This window comes from Platichthys flesus, chromosome 13 (genome assembly GCF_949316205.1).
Source record: "Platichthys flesus chromosome 13, fPlaFle2.1, whole genome shotgun sequence".
NCBI classification, from domain to species: Eukaryota; Metazoa; Chordata; class Actinopteri; order Pleuronectiformes; family Pleuronectidae; genus Platichthys; species Platichthys flesus.
In genome coordinates this window covers 24,690,685-24,705,748 of record NC_084957.1, presented here as the reverse complement: position 1 = coordinate 24,705,748, position 15,064 = coordinate 24,690,685, and the positions used below count along the sequence as shown (strand labels likewise).

The 15,064-nt window shown below is 42.3% G+C and overlaps 1 protein-coding gene across 7 annotated transcripts in view; it reads right to left on the bottom strand.

Moving 5' to 3' along the window:
- LOC133966855 (ribosomal RNA processing protein 1 homolog B-like) overlaps positions 1–12,715 on the bottom strand; it is a 29,345-nt gene extending 16,630 nt beyond the window's left edge. For 3 of the 7 annotated variants that reach the window (XR_009924000.1, XM_062401904.1, XM_062401903.1), the window contains exons 1-9: positions 12,522–12,715; positions 12,026–12,108; positions 11,237–11,294; positions 11,049–11,134; positions 9,321–9,382; positions 9,109–9,238; positions 6,687–6,751; positions 704–909; positions 449–546 (exon numbers count right to left, since the gene is read on the bottom strand). Coding sequence is in view for 6 of the 7 variants with exons in the window: in XM_062401904.1 (XP_062257888.1) it covers positions 449–546; positions 704–909; positions 6,687–6,751; positions 9,109–9,238; positions 9,321–9,382; positions 11,049–11,134; positions 11,237–11,294; positions 12,026–12,108; positions 12,522–12,648 (915 nt within the window). In the remaining variant the exon portion in view is untranslated. The remainder of the gene's footprint in view (positions 1–448; positions 547–703; positions 910–6,686; positions 6,752–9,108; positions 9,239–9,320; positions 9,383–11,048; positions 11,135–11,236; positions 11,295–12,025; positions 12,109–12,521) is intronic. The other 4 variants (XM_062401899.1, XM_062401900.1, XM_062401902.1 and 1 more) reach the window with 2 other exon arrangements.
- Between the last annotated feature and the right edge of the window lie 2,349 nt (positions 12,716–15,064).

Here is a 15,064-nt window from a genome sequence, read left to right as displayed (position 1 = left end):
TGTTTAAAGGGGATATATTTTGTGACATGTAAAGACATCATGTAACCTGTTATTTTTGTTTCCAAGCACTGATTTTGCCGATATCGTTTTGAATTAAGCCCTGCAGTGGCACTGATTTGATTTAGATGGCGATATATATCGATATCGACTGAAGATTTTGTTTCCATATAACCCAGCCCTAGGTTATCACCTCGCAGAGACTTGAAACTGGAGATTCTTCAGCTTTATATTTTCAAAAAGGTTATTAACATTATGTCATAGAACCAGTAGAAGATAGCTTTCACTTGGTGTGTTAAGTACAATATGATACCTCAGAGTTTCCAAATTGAAGTCTTACTATGCTTTAAAAATCTTAACTCACGTTAGATTTTTATACACAGTTTGATATTGAAATGGACAAAAAAGTAGAAAAGAAAGAATTGGGTCTTGAAAAGGGAGGAAGCTTTACCTGTAGAACTGGTCCGATGTCACCATCACATGACAGCTCTGTGTCTGAGTCTTCTGAATAAAGAAGCTCATCATCCTCCTCTTGATTTGATTTACTGCCTGTGAACAAAGATACAAGAATTCAGATAAGAATAATCCATTTGTTTATATGTCCACATTTTAGTTTTGTCCATGACACTTGTCGACCTCAAGAATTCCATATACTATACTTATATTAACATAACTGCTATAATTAAGGATTTTTTAATATATTTACCGTTGATTTTCATCCTTGTCCATTTCTTGCAGAGAGGTTTGCTAATTTTTCCTTTTATGTGGTCTTTGTCATCCACTTCAGAAGCCTGCCCCGAGTCAGAATCCTCAGCTGCGTTCACCTCCTGCATCAATTCTTCAATGGCGAAGGGAGCCTGGTCAATAATAGAGCTGAAGATGCTATTGCAGATGGCTCTGAAAAGAGTCCGACTGGTGAGAAGTGATCAAAAGAAAAGATGATAGAATCAGAATCAGGTTTAATTGGCCAAGAAAGTTGTCCAAACAAGGAATTTGACATGGTGAAGTGGCTCCCAATGTTCTTACATAGAATACACATAACACAAAACAAAACAAACAATGCGATGGTCTAAGAAAAAGAAAGAAATTAAGTGCAGAGATAAATATCGAATGGTATGAGTATTACAGTTGTACAGTGAGGGTGAAATAAATAATATAATTAAATATAATTACAATATAATATAACTTCCGAGTATTTGTACAGTGGTTATTATAAAGAACCAGGGTTATTGCACAGTGCCACAGTGGATTGGCTGTTCAGGGGTGAGACGGCGAGGGGGAAGAAACTGTTTTTGTGTCTGGAGGTTTTGATGAACAGAGATCTGTAGCGCCTCCTGGAGGGGAGGAGATGGAATAGGTTGTGTCCTGGGTGTGAGGGGTCTGCAGTGATCTTTCCCGCCCGTTTCCTGACTCGGGAAGTGTACAGGTCCAGGATGGTGAGCATGTTGGCAACGATGATCCCTCCCGCACACCTGACTGTCCGTTGGTGGCCGCTCTGACATCTAGTTTGGTGGCTGCTCCTAACCAGACAGTTATTGATGTGCACAGATCAGACTCGATGACTGCAGTGTAAAACAGGATCAGCAGCTCCTGAGGCAGGTTGTGCTTCCTAAGCTGGCGCAGGAAGTACCTCTGCTGGGCCTTGATGATTTTATTGATGTTGGGTTCCCACTTCAGGTTCCTGGAGATTGTGGATCCAAGAAACCTGAATGATCACAGCTAACACAGTACTGTTGAGTATGGTGAGGGGGTGTAGTGCTGGGGGGGCTCCTCCTGAAGTCCACTGTCATCTCCATGGTTCTAAGCGTGTTCAGCTCTAGGTTGTTGCGACCGCACCACAGGGCCAGCTGTTCAACCTCCCGCCTATATGCAGACTCATCATTATCCCGGATGAGGCCGATGACTGATGTCGTCTGCAAATTTTAGGATTTTAACAGATGGGTCTCTCGAGGTGCAGTCGTTAATGTAGAGGGAGAAGAGCAGTGGGGAGAGCACACATCCCTGGGGTGCACCAGTGCTGACTGACCGGTAGCTGGATGTTATTTCACCCAGCCTCACCTGCTGCTTCCTGTCCATCAGGAAGTTTTTGATCCACTGACAGCTGGAGGCAGGCACAGTGAGCTGGATGAGTTTGGTGAGGAGGACTTCTGTGATGATGGTGTTGAACGCCGAGCTTAAGTTCACAAACTTCATCCTTGCATAGGTCCCTGGGGAGTCGAGGTGTTGCAGGATGTAGTGCAGCCCCATGTTGAAAGCATCATCCACTGACCTGTTAGCCCGCTAGGCAAACTGCATGGGGTCCAGCAGGGGGCCTGTGATGTCCTTCAGATGTGTCAGGGGGGAGGTGATAACAGTGGGTGCAGATGAATGTGTGAAGTCTGAGTTGGAGCGGGTGAGAGGTGTAAATGTCGGGTGATCAAACCTGCTGTAAAACACATTCAGATCCAGATCCTCAGCCAGTTTAGGGTTCTCCAAAGGGCGGGGTTTTTTTTTTTTCCTGTAGTTGGTGATGTCCTGCAGGCCTCTCCACACTGATGCAGGGTCATTAGCTGAAAACTGGATTTTCAGCTTTTCAGAGTAGTTCCTCTTTGCCACTCCGATCTCCTTAGTCAGTGTGTATCTGGCCTGATTGTACCGAATACTGTCCCCACTCCTGAAGGCCTCCTCTTTGGCTTGACAAAGTCGCTTGAGCTTTGCTGTGAACCACGGTTTATTGTTATTACATATGCAGTACGTTTTGGTGGGAACACACCTGCTTCACAGAAACTGACATACGATGTCAGTGTGAGCGAGTTCGTCCAGTGATGTAGATCCAGCCTAAAAAACACTCCAGTCAGCAGGCCTGTAGCTCCAGCTTTGACTTATTGGTCCATTTCCTCACAGTTTTCACCACAGGCTTTGAAGACTTTAGTTTCTGCCTGTAGCTTGGGAGGAGATGAAGCAGGCAGTGATCAGAGAGTCCCAACGCTGCACGGGAAACAGAGCGATATGCATTCTTTAGTATTGTGTAGCAACGGTCCAGTGTGTTTTTGTCCCTGGTGGGACACTTAATGTGCTGTCTGTATTTTGGCAGTTCACGGCTTAGATTTGCTTGGTTAAAATCCCCAAGAATAATCAGAAGAGAGTCCGGGTGTTTTCGATCTGGTCAGCCAGGTGCCGCTGTGCCTCGCTCACGCAGGCTTGAGGTGGTATGTACACGCCGACCAGAATAAAGGAGGAAAACTCCTGGTGAGTAAAATGGTTTGCAGTTTATGGAAATGGCTTCTTGCTGAGGAGTGCATATTTTCCATAGAAGTGTGGCATCCGTACACCAACTTTCGTTGATGTAAAAGCAGATTCCTCCTCCCCTCGTTTTCCCTGTTAGCTCCGTAACGCGGTCTGCGCGGTGGAGTTCGAAGCCCGCCAGATGAAGGATGCTGTCAGGGATGCACTCACCAAGCCAGGTTTTTGTCTCCGCTATGCACATATTGCAGTGGTGGTTATGCCACCACTGCTTCAGGATGGGTTAACCATTAGGAGTTTTGGAAAATACTTTAGTTTTTAAGATTATGTTTCAACCATTCCAAGCACTACAACTGCTCTAATATCAAACATATATCAAATAAATGCTACCTACTAGTGCCATTCTAAACCAGTTTGTTTGGCTTGTGGTAAAAGTTCTCAGAATTATACCTTTTCATTGAGTGTTCCTCAAACATTTCTATATATACACTTTTACAGTTTCTTTATTGCTGTTCACATGCAAGTTTGAGTTATTCACTATACTGTTGTTTTTCATACATACATGTTGGCTATTCCAGAAGTCTGTTGAGCCACAAACACAATCTTCAGACCCAAGTTTGCAACTTTTCAAAATAAAAGCTCATTGCAGCAACAAAACCCCAATGTTAGTCTTTTAGTTAGATGACAAACGGGAGGTAATTCTACTAATGTTGCCATAACAGAGATCCCCCCGTTGTGGGTCAGTCCATTAGTCTGATTTCTGTACGTCAACGGTGTGCAAAGTTCAATATCTGGAAGCTGCATAAATGCCTTATCGATTATTTATATCTGTTTAACGGCAGTATGCGGACCATCAGCATGGTGTATGAACAGCAGCTAGTCTGGCACGCCCAAACTTAGTTATCAGAAGCTGAGCAGAGATTATATTGGTTAGCAGTATCGCCATTTTAGTTGACGTTTTCTTTAGTTAGGGGAAGTTTTGTCTTTATATTCTTTCAAACAATTATGAATTGAAGAGTTAGTGGTTTAAATACATTTTTCAACACTCCACCCTTTTTAATGTGTTCACCTCATTTCAGAGGACTGCTTCCTGAATAGATCCTAATTTACTGCTGGCTTTTCCAAAATGATGTTAACGGTGATCCAGTTCCAACTTAGGCCGAACTGGACATCAGTGTAAGAGTATGCTTTATTAGCTGTGGGTTTGTAAGGCTTGAAACAGACAAGGTGACTAGTATATAGAGCAAAGTTGTTTGATGTAGCTTTCTTGCTAACATTACTGTGGAGTGTTTGCACACTTCTAATAGCTGTGGTGCCACTTTACCCTAAAACTGTGTAGAAATATGGTGATTGCGAATCAGATTCTTTAACAGACGGAGTGACCATGTTGGCATGTAAGGTATTGTTTTTAAATTGGTTCATCTCATACCTTTGCTAACAAAATCTTTGTCTAATTATAGATAACCACTCCTCCCCACACTATGAGGTTACCTGTGGGGTACCACAAGGATACATTTCAGGACCTTTACTTTTTAATTTGTAAATACTCCTTCTGGGCAGTAATATCAAGAAGCACGGTAACTCCTTCCAGAGCAATGGTGACGACACTCAACTCTATGCGTCTGTGTCTCCTGGCCAATTGACTCACTTTTTAAACTGTGTCTTAGATAAAAAAGACCAGGATGACAATTTTTTGACTCCTATTTAAATTTCAAAGCTTATGTGCGAGGGGTCACAAACAGCATTTCATCATCTGAAAAACATTTCCAAAGTTAGTTTGTTGATTTTCATCAAATTTTTAAATCCTATAATAAGATAAAAAAATCCCTACAGGGCCTTCCACCAGTCTGTCAGAGATGCATCTGGTTTAAGATCCAGGGAGGCCCCTCAGGTCCTCTGGTTGTTCTTTTAGCAGTTCCCCAAATCATATCAAAAACATTTAGTGATGCTGAGTTCAGCCATTACCCTCCAAGACAATGGTAAAGCCTTCCAGAGGATCTGAGAGCAGCTGAAAATGTAGATATTTTTAAAACGCAGATTTAAAACCATTGCCATTATGAAGTGACCCAGCGGGGTTACAAGGGTTCAGGCTGAGGTTGCGAGGCAAGGCATGGTGCGTTCACGGTTAAATACAACAAGCGGAGAAAGCAGAATCGCGTGCTGAACGGCGCTGAGAAATGCGCGCCCAATGTTACAGCCAGGCGCCTGCGCACTTGAGAATTGCTCAGCTCATCGGCTTCCGGTGTAATACTTACCGAGATCAGTCTTGTACAACCAGGGGGGAATATTTCCCCTCCGACAACCAAGCATGGTCAAAACCTGTCATTAGGTGGTGACCGGACAGATGCTTGTCCGGGGCAGGGCGTGCGGCACTTGGACCCGGAGCAGGAGAGCTACTCTCCTGCTCCGGGTCCAAGTGCTGCTGGATGTTACCATCATCCACCTTGGAGCTTTTAAAAAAAACACAGATTTTTTTAGCTGCTTCTCAGGTGATTCTTGAGACATGTTCCTCGATGCTCTCTGTCCGCTGGTGGGAGGTTGCTCACCTGTGTGTGTGTGCGCACGCGTCTGTGTGTGCGCGCGCACACACGTGTTTGTGTGTGCGCGCATCTGGATGGAACTCCATCGTGCGCAATACAGAGAGCAGAGGAGTACTCTAAACGCGCGACCATGTAGAGACAGAAATGACATGCCTCTGGGGGTATATTATAAAATACAAAATAACCATAAACACTGAGTTCCAGAAGAGGCGCAGCACCGATGCTAACAGCTGGCATCGGTGCATCAAAAAAAATGGGCATCGCCGGTGTTTTGATATTTTAGCATCAAAAGGTATCATAAGTATTGGTTCTCGTGTCATCCCTACGCTGTGACGTAACCAACGAATCATCGACGATTAAATTCGTCTGCAACTATTTTGTCATTGATTTTGTCAACTACTTCGATTAATCGTAGCACCCCTACCCGGTACTAATGCATAGATATAGTATACATCCTCGTAGCAGTAAGTTACTTGGTTGTATTTCAGACGTCTTGATGACTATCTATTTTGAACTATCCCAGGTTTGAACTGGGTCTGACCTAGGATACAGCTTCCAACTAACCAGTTCTACATAGCAGTTTATTCTTAGTTGGTAATTATGGGCAGCTGTGGCTTAGGGGTAGAGCAGTGGTCCTAAAACCAGAAGGTTGGCAGTTTGATCCCAGTCTTACCCATCTGCATGCTGAAGTGTCCTTTGGAAAGATGCTGAACCCCAAATTGCCCCTCATAGAAAACAAGTGCTGCTAATAGATGCACTGGATGAATGTGTGTGTGAATGGGTGATGGACAAACTAATGTAAAGTGCTTTGAGTGGTCATCAAGACTAGAAAAGCACTATATAAATACAGACCCTTTACCATTTAATAACTTATGTGTATATAAGTGACTGCATTACAACAAAATAAGTCAGGAGATGTGAACTTACTCTTTGGTTTTGGCAGCTGTTTTGCAGAACGGCTCAATGAACATCAAGTTCTGATTAGCAGTGAGCTGTAAAAAATAAAAAAAAAGACCACATCAGGGTAAATTAGGCATTAATGCATTTCTTAAGTATGACATGCTGCAACAACTTGCTATTAATTGATTGGTGAGAATATAATTTTTTTTAAAGTTATTGGTTATATGTTAATGTATTAACAAACAGGGTTTCCCCCAGTGCTTTATAGGCCTATTATAAAAAAAAAAAAAAAAATGTTATGCACCAGAAACATGATACCAAAGACGGCATTGCGCTTTTAACCGCATCTGGTGAAATGGTTGAAACCGCAATGGCGAAATCTTATGGTCAGTATGTGAACACATAAGGTGAGCGGTCAGGTGTATTTTCCATCACCTGAACCTCCAAAACCACGACCTGTCTCTACCACGCAACAACTTTCACGCGACATGTCACGGAGAAAGGGTCAAAAAACCTTTGACTCTTTTTCCGGAGTCGGGGGAGCACTAGAGGAGATGATGAGGCCGCTCGTTCACCCCCAGGCCAAGCGGAGAGCATCGAGAGCGAGCCGACTGAGCCGCGGCTCGATAATGAGGGAGAGCCAGAGCTAGTTAGCGTGGATGTTAGCGCGTCGGAGCAGCCTGCTGGTTTTTAATTACGCTATTAAATTTAGCATTAGATACGCTTTGTTTTAGCTGTGGCTTTTTGTGCGTGTTGTTTTTAGGCATGTTTTGCTGGGTGTGTCATAGTCACCGCCAGCGGACAACATAAGGATGCTCAACGAGAACTTTCATTGAAGCTCCTTGTACAACGTACAGGCAAGATGTGCTAAACGCACATATTGGGTCTCTACACCATCGGACAAGCATTGAGATGGCAGCAAGCAAAAGCAAAAAATAAATAATGTAAATATATTACTAATATGAAATATCTATCATGAAATAACTAATAGCTTCCACGTTTTTCATGTTCTAGGCTTGTCAATCACTGAAGCCTTTGAGCCAGTGATTAACATGGAGCACGAGGCAATCATATTTATTTATATTTTATTTATAATTTTTGTTGTGTTTGTAAAATGTATTATGTAATATTAATTAATATTAATTAAAAAGTATTGTTAATAAATGTCTTACAATAACACTTAAGTCATAATTTCAAAATTCCTTTCAACATTTTTAAAAGTCGGTCGGCTTCTCTAGCGGCCCTACCACCAGGCTTAGCAAGTTTTCTGGGGGAAACCCTGAACATATAACCAATAACTTAAAACAAAAAAATAATTTAATTTAATGTATTAACATATAACCAGTATTTTTTTCCCACTACAGATGCAGCAAACAAAACACTCTTTGAACCTCTGAAAACAGGATTTTAAAAGCTCAGGACTTATTAACAACATTTGTCTGCGAGGGGGAACATAGAAAGAGAGGGCCTCTTCCACTGACAGGAATGGTCAGTTGGAGCAAGCCCTAGAGTGGGAAATGTTGATTGTTATGGACCAGCGGCTTACAGTCCCATCACATACTGTTACTACCACCCTGAGACCAGACCTGATACTTGGGTCAAACACCCTGCTAGTTGTTTACTTTGAAGAGTTGACAGTGCTCTGGGAGGATGCTGTTGATTAAGCAAATGACGAAAAGGCTGCAGTATTCAGACATGGCATTTGAGGCAGAGCAATGTGGCTGGAAAGCAATAGTTTTCCCTGGGGAGGTTGGCTGCAGCTGTTTCCTTGCAACATCCTCCATAAGGTTGACACCCGCTTACATCTACTGGAAGTTGGTAACTATTATTCTGCAGAAGACCTTCAAACGTACAAGGGATATTCACCATCTTGTCTTATAGTCTTAAATGCAACTGTGCATATGTTTCAGGTGTGTGGCTTATATACAAATTTGAAAAATGTGTTTAACTTCCTGTAGGCTGTTGTCTGTCAGCCACTGGTGTAGATTATCTGAGGACGTAGAATATGATGTTATATATATTGCACTTTCAAAACCCCCTACAAAAAGTCCTGTGTGTAAGATCTAGGTGAAAGGGAACTATTTACAGAAATTGAACATAAAATAATCCTAGTGTAATATAATAATCCATGAGTGTGTTTCATCTAAATTAAACAAATTGTTTAATTAACCCTAGAATGGGCCCTTTATATATAAAATACTTTGTCACTAAATTCTAACCACTGCAACTTTAACACTTCCTTGGGCCATTTACAATGGATAAGCCAAGTGTGAAACCTATGGGATGAATGATGCGAGTGAGATGTGTTCCAAAAACAGAGTTACAAAAGTTTGTTTAATCTGATGTGGCACGTTTGTAGGAACTTACCGTTCAAACTAATATAAGAGACTAAAGCATAAGAATACAAAATGTTGTTACATAAGGACCAATGTCAGCAGTGGTGACGTACCTCTGATGAACCCACAGCTGCCAGTTCAGTCATGTATAGATCCAGGATGTGGAACTGCAGCCCGCTGGGTGCTGCACTGCCACCCCGCAGGAGCTGTGCTGTCAGCAACTCAAGAAACCTGGCTACCACACTAAGAAGACAGTCATTAGTTATTCATCTCGACATGACAAACATTACCACAAGAGTTTCAATAAGAAATACGTTAGTATTACCTGCTCTCCCAGTTTTTTCTCTTCAACATCTCAAAAGATTGTTTGAACATTAAGCGAACCAGCTGTCAAAGAGAAAAAATATGAATTTTTTGTGCCTTCGTCTTCGCATAGTTTGAAATACATGAAGCGCTGGGCGATATGGCCTAAAACAAATATTGCGATATTTAAGGCTTTATCGCAATAAACAATATATATATCCATTTGAAAATCTCCTCTAAACCACTGTACAATTGTTAAATTCATAAAAGTCCATAGGAAAGGGCTGAGCTAGCAGACTAAGCATTTCCGACGGTACTTAAATGCTCCAATATATAGCGGAATATATCAGCAGGCATTTAAGCTTAAAACACGGTGTACAGGACCTTGTTTCCAGTCTAATACATATGTCAGGGCTTGCCTTCTGATCATTGAGCAGCTGTGGATCATCAGGAAGCTGTTTTCACCGTTTGTTCTTTAACAAAGTCACTGACTGGGTACCTCACGCTGGAGTGAACGCCACTTACGTTCACCATTCATAAACTGATTCGTTTGTTCCAGCATTCAGAAAGAATCTGAACAACCGGTCAATAACCGTCTCTGAACTCTCGTAAACTCGCTGGGACTCAGAGCTCCCTCTCCGTGCTCTGAGTCTCTTCCCTCCTTCTGATACAAAAATATGCTTGCGTGCACGAGAGTCTTCTGGTTGGGCAGGGGAGTGAGCAGTCTGCTGTGAGAGGGGCATGAGAAGACAGAGCGACAGAAGCGAATCTTGAAAAGGATTTTATGCTGACGGCTGTCGAGGCTTCGAAGCTTGTGTCGAGTAGCCTATAATTTTTTTGAAGCGCATATTGAGGCTTGTGTAGATGACACATGTGGTGACATTCAAAGCTTTGCGAGCCGGCCGACTGAGTCAGTAAATGGTTCGCGGGTTTGGCCTGCAAATCGAAATATAAGGGGCAGCACACAAACATTTTGTGGACTTGGGACTTTATTGCACATTTGTTTGCAAAAAAAAGAAATCGCCTGAAACCCAGCAATGTGGAGAAGACATTTATAAATGAAAATCAATAAAATGTTGACCCTATATTACGTGTTACATTTTACAAGTAACAAGCACATTAACATCATAAACCTCTGTCCAATTTGTTTCCATTTTCCCTTTTGAGCCCACCATTGTATCATAAAGACAGACACCATATTAATAAGTTCATAATTTATGTATTGGAATCACAAACATCATTCATTCAATTCAAAGCTTCTCACACACACACACCAAAGCTATGGTGTCATTATAATCACTGACTGTTTCACATTTATTGTCCACTTGATGGCACAGTAGAGCAAATGAAGCACCATGAAGCTTTGGCCCACGAGTGAACCAATTGGATGGAAAGCGTCAATGCTACATGAAGCTTCATCTCGCCATCACTAGCTTTAAGTATCTGTGTGATATTTCAACATTCCGGTTGGAGCTGTACACGATTAACTGTTTAATTTTGACAGATCATTTCAGCAGTTCTACTATTTATGAGATGTACATTCCAAAGCTGGCTACTCTAGTGAGGTACTATCTCTGCATCCCTTGGGAAATTGTACAATCTGATAGGGAATTTTCTGCCACCGGTTTCACAGTGTAAAGAATTATTTTTCAATGGGCTATCCTTTTAAGTCAAATAGATAAAGCAGCAGACTGCCTGGTTGTCATACAGAAAATGTTCCTTACTATAGCAGTGTTTGGTTACCACTGACCTGGAAGAACTTGTCCATCCGCAACCTATCAATACCAGTCCACTCTCTTTTGAAAGTCAGCAGGAAGCTCTCAAGGTATGAAAACTCTGCAGGAAACAGCACAGTCATAAAATGTACAAATGACATGTAATGTGTTACTTCCTGTAATGAAATCACATAACATGATGAAATTATATGTAGAAACTTACGGCCATCTATATGATTGAAACTGTGGATCAGGTTGGAGATCTGGTTTGATAGGTCCTCCTATAAGAATAAAAGTGGAGATTGCAATATTAAGAATAAATATTAAACCAAGAGGGAAAGCAGTTGTCTCAACACATTTATAATTCAATTTTATGACAGATTTGAATGTATCTGATTTGGGCTTTGAGCAATTTTTCAATCCCGTTTAAGATCTTGTCAAGACCACACATGAAAAGAGGCGAATGGAAGATCTGCAATCATTAAGAATATATTTGTTTTGATAAAAAAAAAAAAACTAAGCTCTTCTTCCACTTCCTCAGACATTAACCTTGGGGCTGAAGGGTCGTCCTAAAACCAGAATCCCAAATGGCCCCTCTTAGATGTTGAACGCACTAATTGGAAGTTGTTTTGGATAAAAGCGTCAGCCTAATGACTTACCAATATCCTTTAATATTCTTATGAAAATTCAAAGATTAAAGAATGATGAAAGTCTGAAAATGTATCATTAATCGAAACAGACTTGTTGCTAATAGATGCAATGTATGACTGTGTGTGTGAATAGGTGAATTTAACACTGTATTGTACAGATCTTTGAGTGGTCCTCAAGACTAGAAAAGCGCTATATAAATACAGACCATTTCCTATTTACTTGTGATGGTATTGCGTTTAATATGAACTGAAGAAGCTTCTTGGATTCGCGGTGAAACATCTTATAGGAGCAAGCAAGTCCAGTTTCATGTGAACAACTTCTGAAGATACCTTGATAACAAATGAAAACAGGTAGCACGAACCTGGAGCAGGGGTTTGTCCTGCATCCACAGGCAGTAGAAAAGACCCTTCCATAGCTTGAGCAGCTCATCATCAGTGAATCCATCTGTACAACGGAATTAAAGCTTTAATTGTAAAATGCTTCTTGAGTTCAGGATGCAAGTTAGCAGTTAGGAAACTGATGACATCAGGAGCATTGAATGTATTTCTGGTACTAGATACGATCCTCTGTCACTTTGTTGCAACAAGTAATGGGGTGAACGATCCAGTTATTCTTGCTACATTACAACAATTCTATAGTCTAAATCTGATTAATAAGGACACATGTATACTTACTAGCTACCAATTATTTTTAAAACAACCGGATGAGCATCAGACGTCAAACGGCCAGTTAAAACATGCATATCATCTCCACACCCATTTAAAAATCAGGGTTAAGGTTAGATTAGTGTTTGCTCTGTATTTGAGCTGTCGTTAGCGAGTCAGAGTCCGCTGGATAACACGCATAGATTAGGTTACCTGTCTCTTTCTGTGACCTAACATTGATGTATTTCCTCAGTTTCTTTATAGCCTTGGTCCGGACCGGCTTCTCGTTGGAGGCTAGTTTCTGTGCGAATTGGATTTCTGGGTCCTGAACAGACGCCATGTTCACACAGCTTCACGTGGTAGACTCGGCTCTTGCACGCTAATCCCACGTTTCTCCTTGCGGCGCGCACTGATGACGTCTTCATCTTCTTCTTCTAGATTTAAGGCGGTTGGCATCCAGCCATACGTGCATTACCGCCACCTTCTGCTCCGGAGTGTGGATCAGAAAATAGACACAATCTTCTTCTTCTTCTTTTCGGCAGACTAGGCACTAATAGTGCATTGATGCCTACCACCGGTAGAGAATTATCACTGCAGATTATGCCCTCAGTTTATATCTTGCGTTATAAATTTGTAGTTTTCAGGAAGTGCAAAACTTCTCCAGCTCTACCCGTCTTATACATCCCATCACCAAGGTGTGATTTTACTGAAAAAGTTTCAGTACCCAGTTTGCCTAACCCTATAAAAAGCTCCCTCCCTCTCTTTGAGTGGACAATACATCAGAATATGTTGTACAGACTCCAGGACTCCGCAGTTGTAACAGATTCCATCTCTGTGTTAGCTAGTCCACAATGTCTGAGCCAAGGGCCATCCTTGGCAATGTTGGCAACCTAGTCGAGATTTCAGAGGGGCGCCACCCAACATACAAACGCAGATTGTCATGCATCCCAACTTTTTCACTGCATACAGATGCACACAGAGGCAGACAAAATTGTAAACTATAAAAAAGAATTCAAAGGAGTCACGTGGGACCGCAGGGAAGATGGCAGCACAGTAGGAGAGCTCCCCATGACCGTCAGTTAATTAAGTAAATTTGGATACACACACTTCGTTTTAAGTCTGGAAAGTGAGGGGTTGTGTTAAAGATAAGAAGTACTACCAGTTTCCGACCAAAAATCTGTTAGTTCTCCAATCGAAATGGTGCTACAGGTGGCTAAGGAGAGACGTGGGATCGACTGGGAGGACTGTAAGCTGTCCTTTTATGAGGATGTGAACAGAGAGTTGGCGGAGAAAAGGAAGGCATTTACTCCAGTGAAGAGACGTCTGCACCAGCTAAATGTGAGACACAGGCTGGTTTACCCTGCAACGCTCATCTTCACATGGAAGGGGCAGAAGAAAAACTTTCGAGACAGCAAAGAAGCGGAGAAGTTTGTGCGTGATGCTGAATAGAGGAACGTCGGCCTTTATGGAGACCAGACGAAGTGTGTGGGAATGAGGTAACTTTGATGATGGTTTGTGGGAGGCGGGAAGAACGGTGCTGTTACGAGCTGACAGGATGCGCCTCACGGACACGGCTAATTTAGATCAGGTTAAGCGGGGGGCGGGATGGGGGTTAGTTAGAAGCACTGAGTTCTGGGCTGCTTTAACCGGGGTTATGTTTGTGTTTTTCATGTTTTATCTTTGCACTAAGACAGTAGATCTAACAAGGCCTAACATTTTGAACAACCTATTGAATGTGTGTTTAGCTGTTGTTGAAACCATGGTGAGAGAACTGAGGTCCAAGAGTATTTACAGGTCTAGAAATGACGGCTAACAGTTACATTAATATAATATCATGGAACATAAATGGATGTGGGAATCCCATTAAAAGGAGGAAGGTTCTGACATATTTGAAATCCAAGAATACAGATGTAGCGTTTATTCAGGAGTCTCATATGATGGGGGACGGAGAGGCAGGGAAATTTAAAAGAGGCTGGGTCGGGAAGGTTTTCCATAGCTCATACTCTAGTAAGCAGAATGGGGTGATGATACTCATTAATAAAAATCTGAGTTTTGTTATGATAAAACAACACAATGGGTAGGATTATTTGTATTGAAGCATTGATCAATGGAATCCGGACAGTGCTATGTAATATATACGCCCCAAACAAGGAGGAACCTGACTTCTTTCATGAGGTTAACAGAGTGATAGGAGACATGCAGGGCCGGGTGATACTGGCAGGGGATTTTAACCAGGTAATGGACGGGATAGTTGATAGGTGTAAAGGCCAATGTATGCTTCTCCGTTTTGACGGACACGGACGGATAGGACCGCCTTCTCCAACGTGGAACACCCTCTCCGGGCCTCTCCGCGGCTCCTCTGAGAGCTTTTCGTGCAGCTCTCATTTTTCTAACTACACGTCGAAATGGCGGAGAGCCCACGGATAGCCCTTGGCTGTGATTGGTCCGCTAACGCCAGCATTTCGGAATGGAAACTTCCTGTTCCATTCCCTACATCACAATAAACCAAAATCACAACTACGACTCTATGATTAATGTGACAAGTGTGTTAAGCCAGCGGCGTTGTCCGGCTGACGGTGGCTGGTTAGAGCACTTACGGCATGAGTGTACGGTCACATACGGTTATAACGAACTTTCATAACGGGTCTAGCGGGCTAGCCACCATGCTAACTGCGGTGGGAACAGCGCAAAAACCCGCTGACTTTAATCCAACGGCTGTCATGACACTGTTTCTCAAACACTGTCAGGTTAGAAGC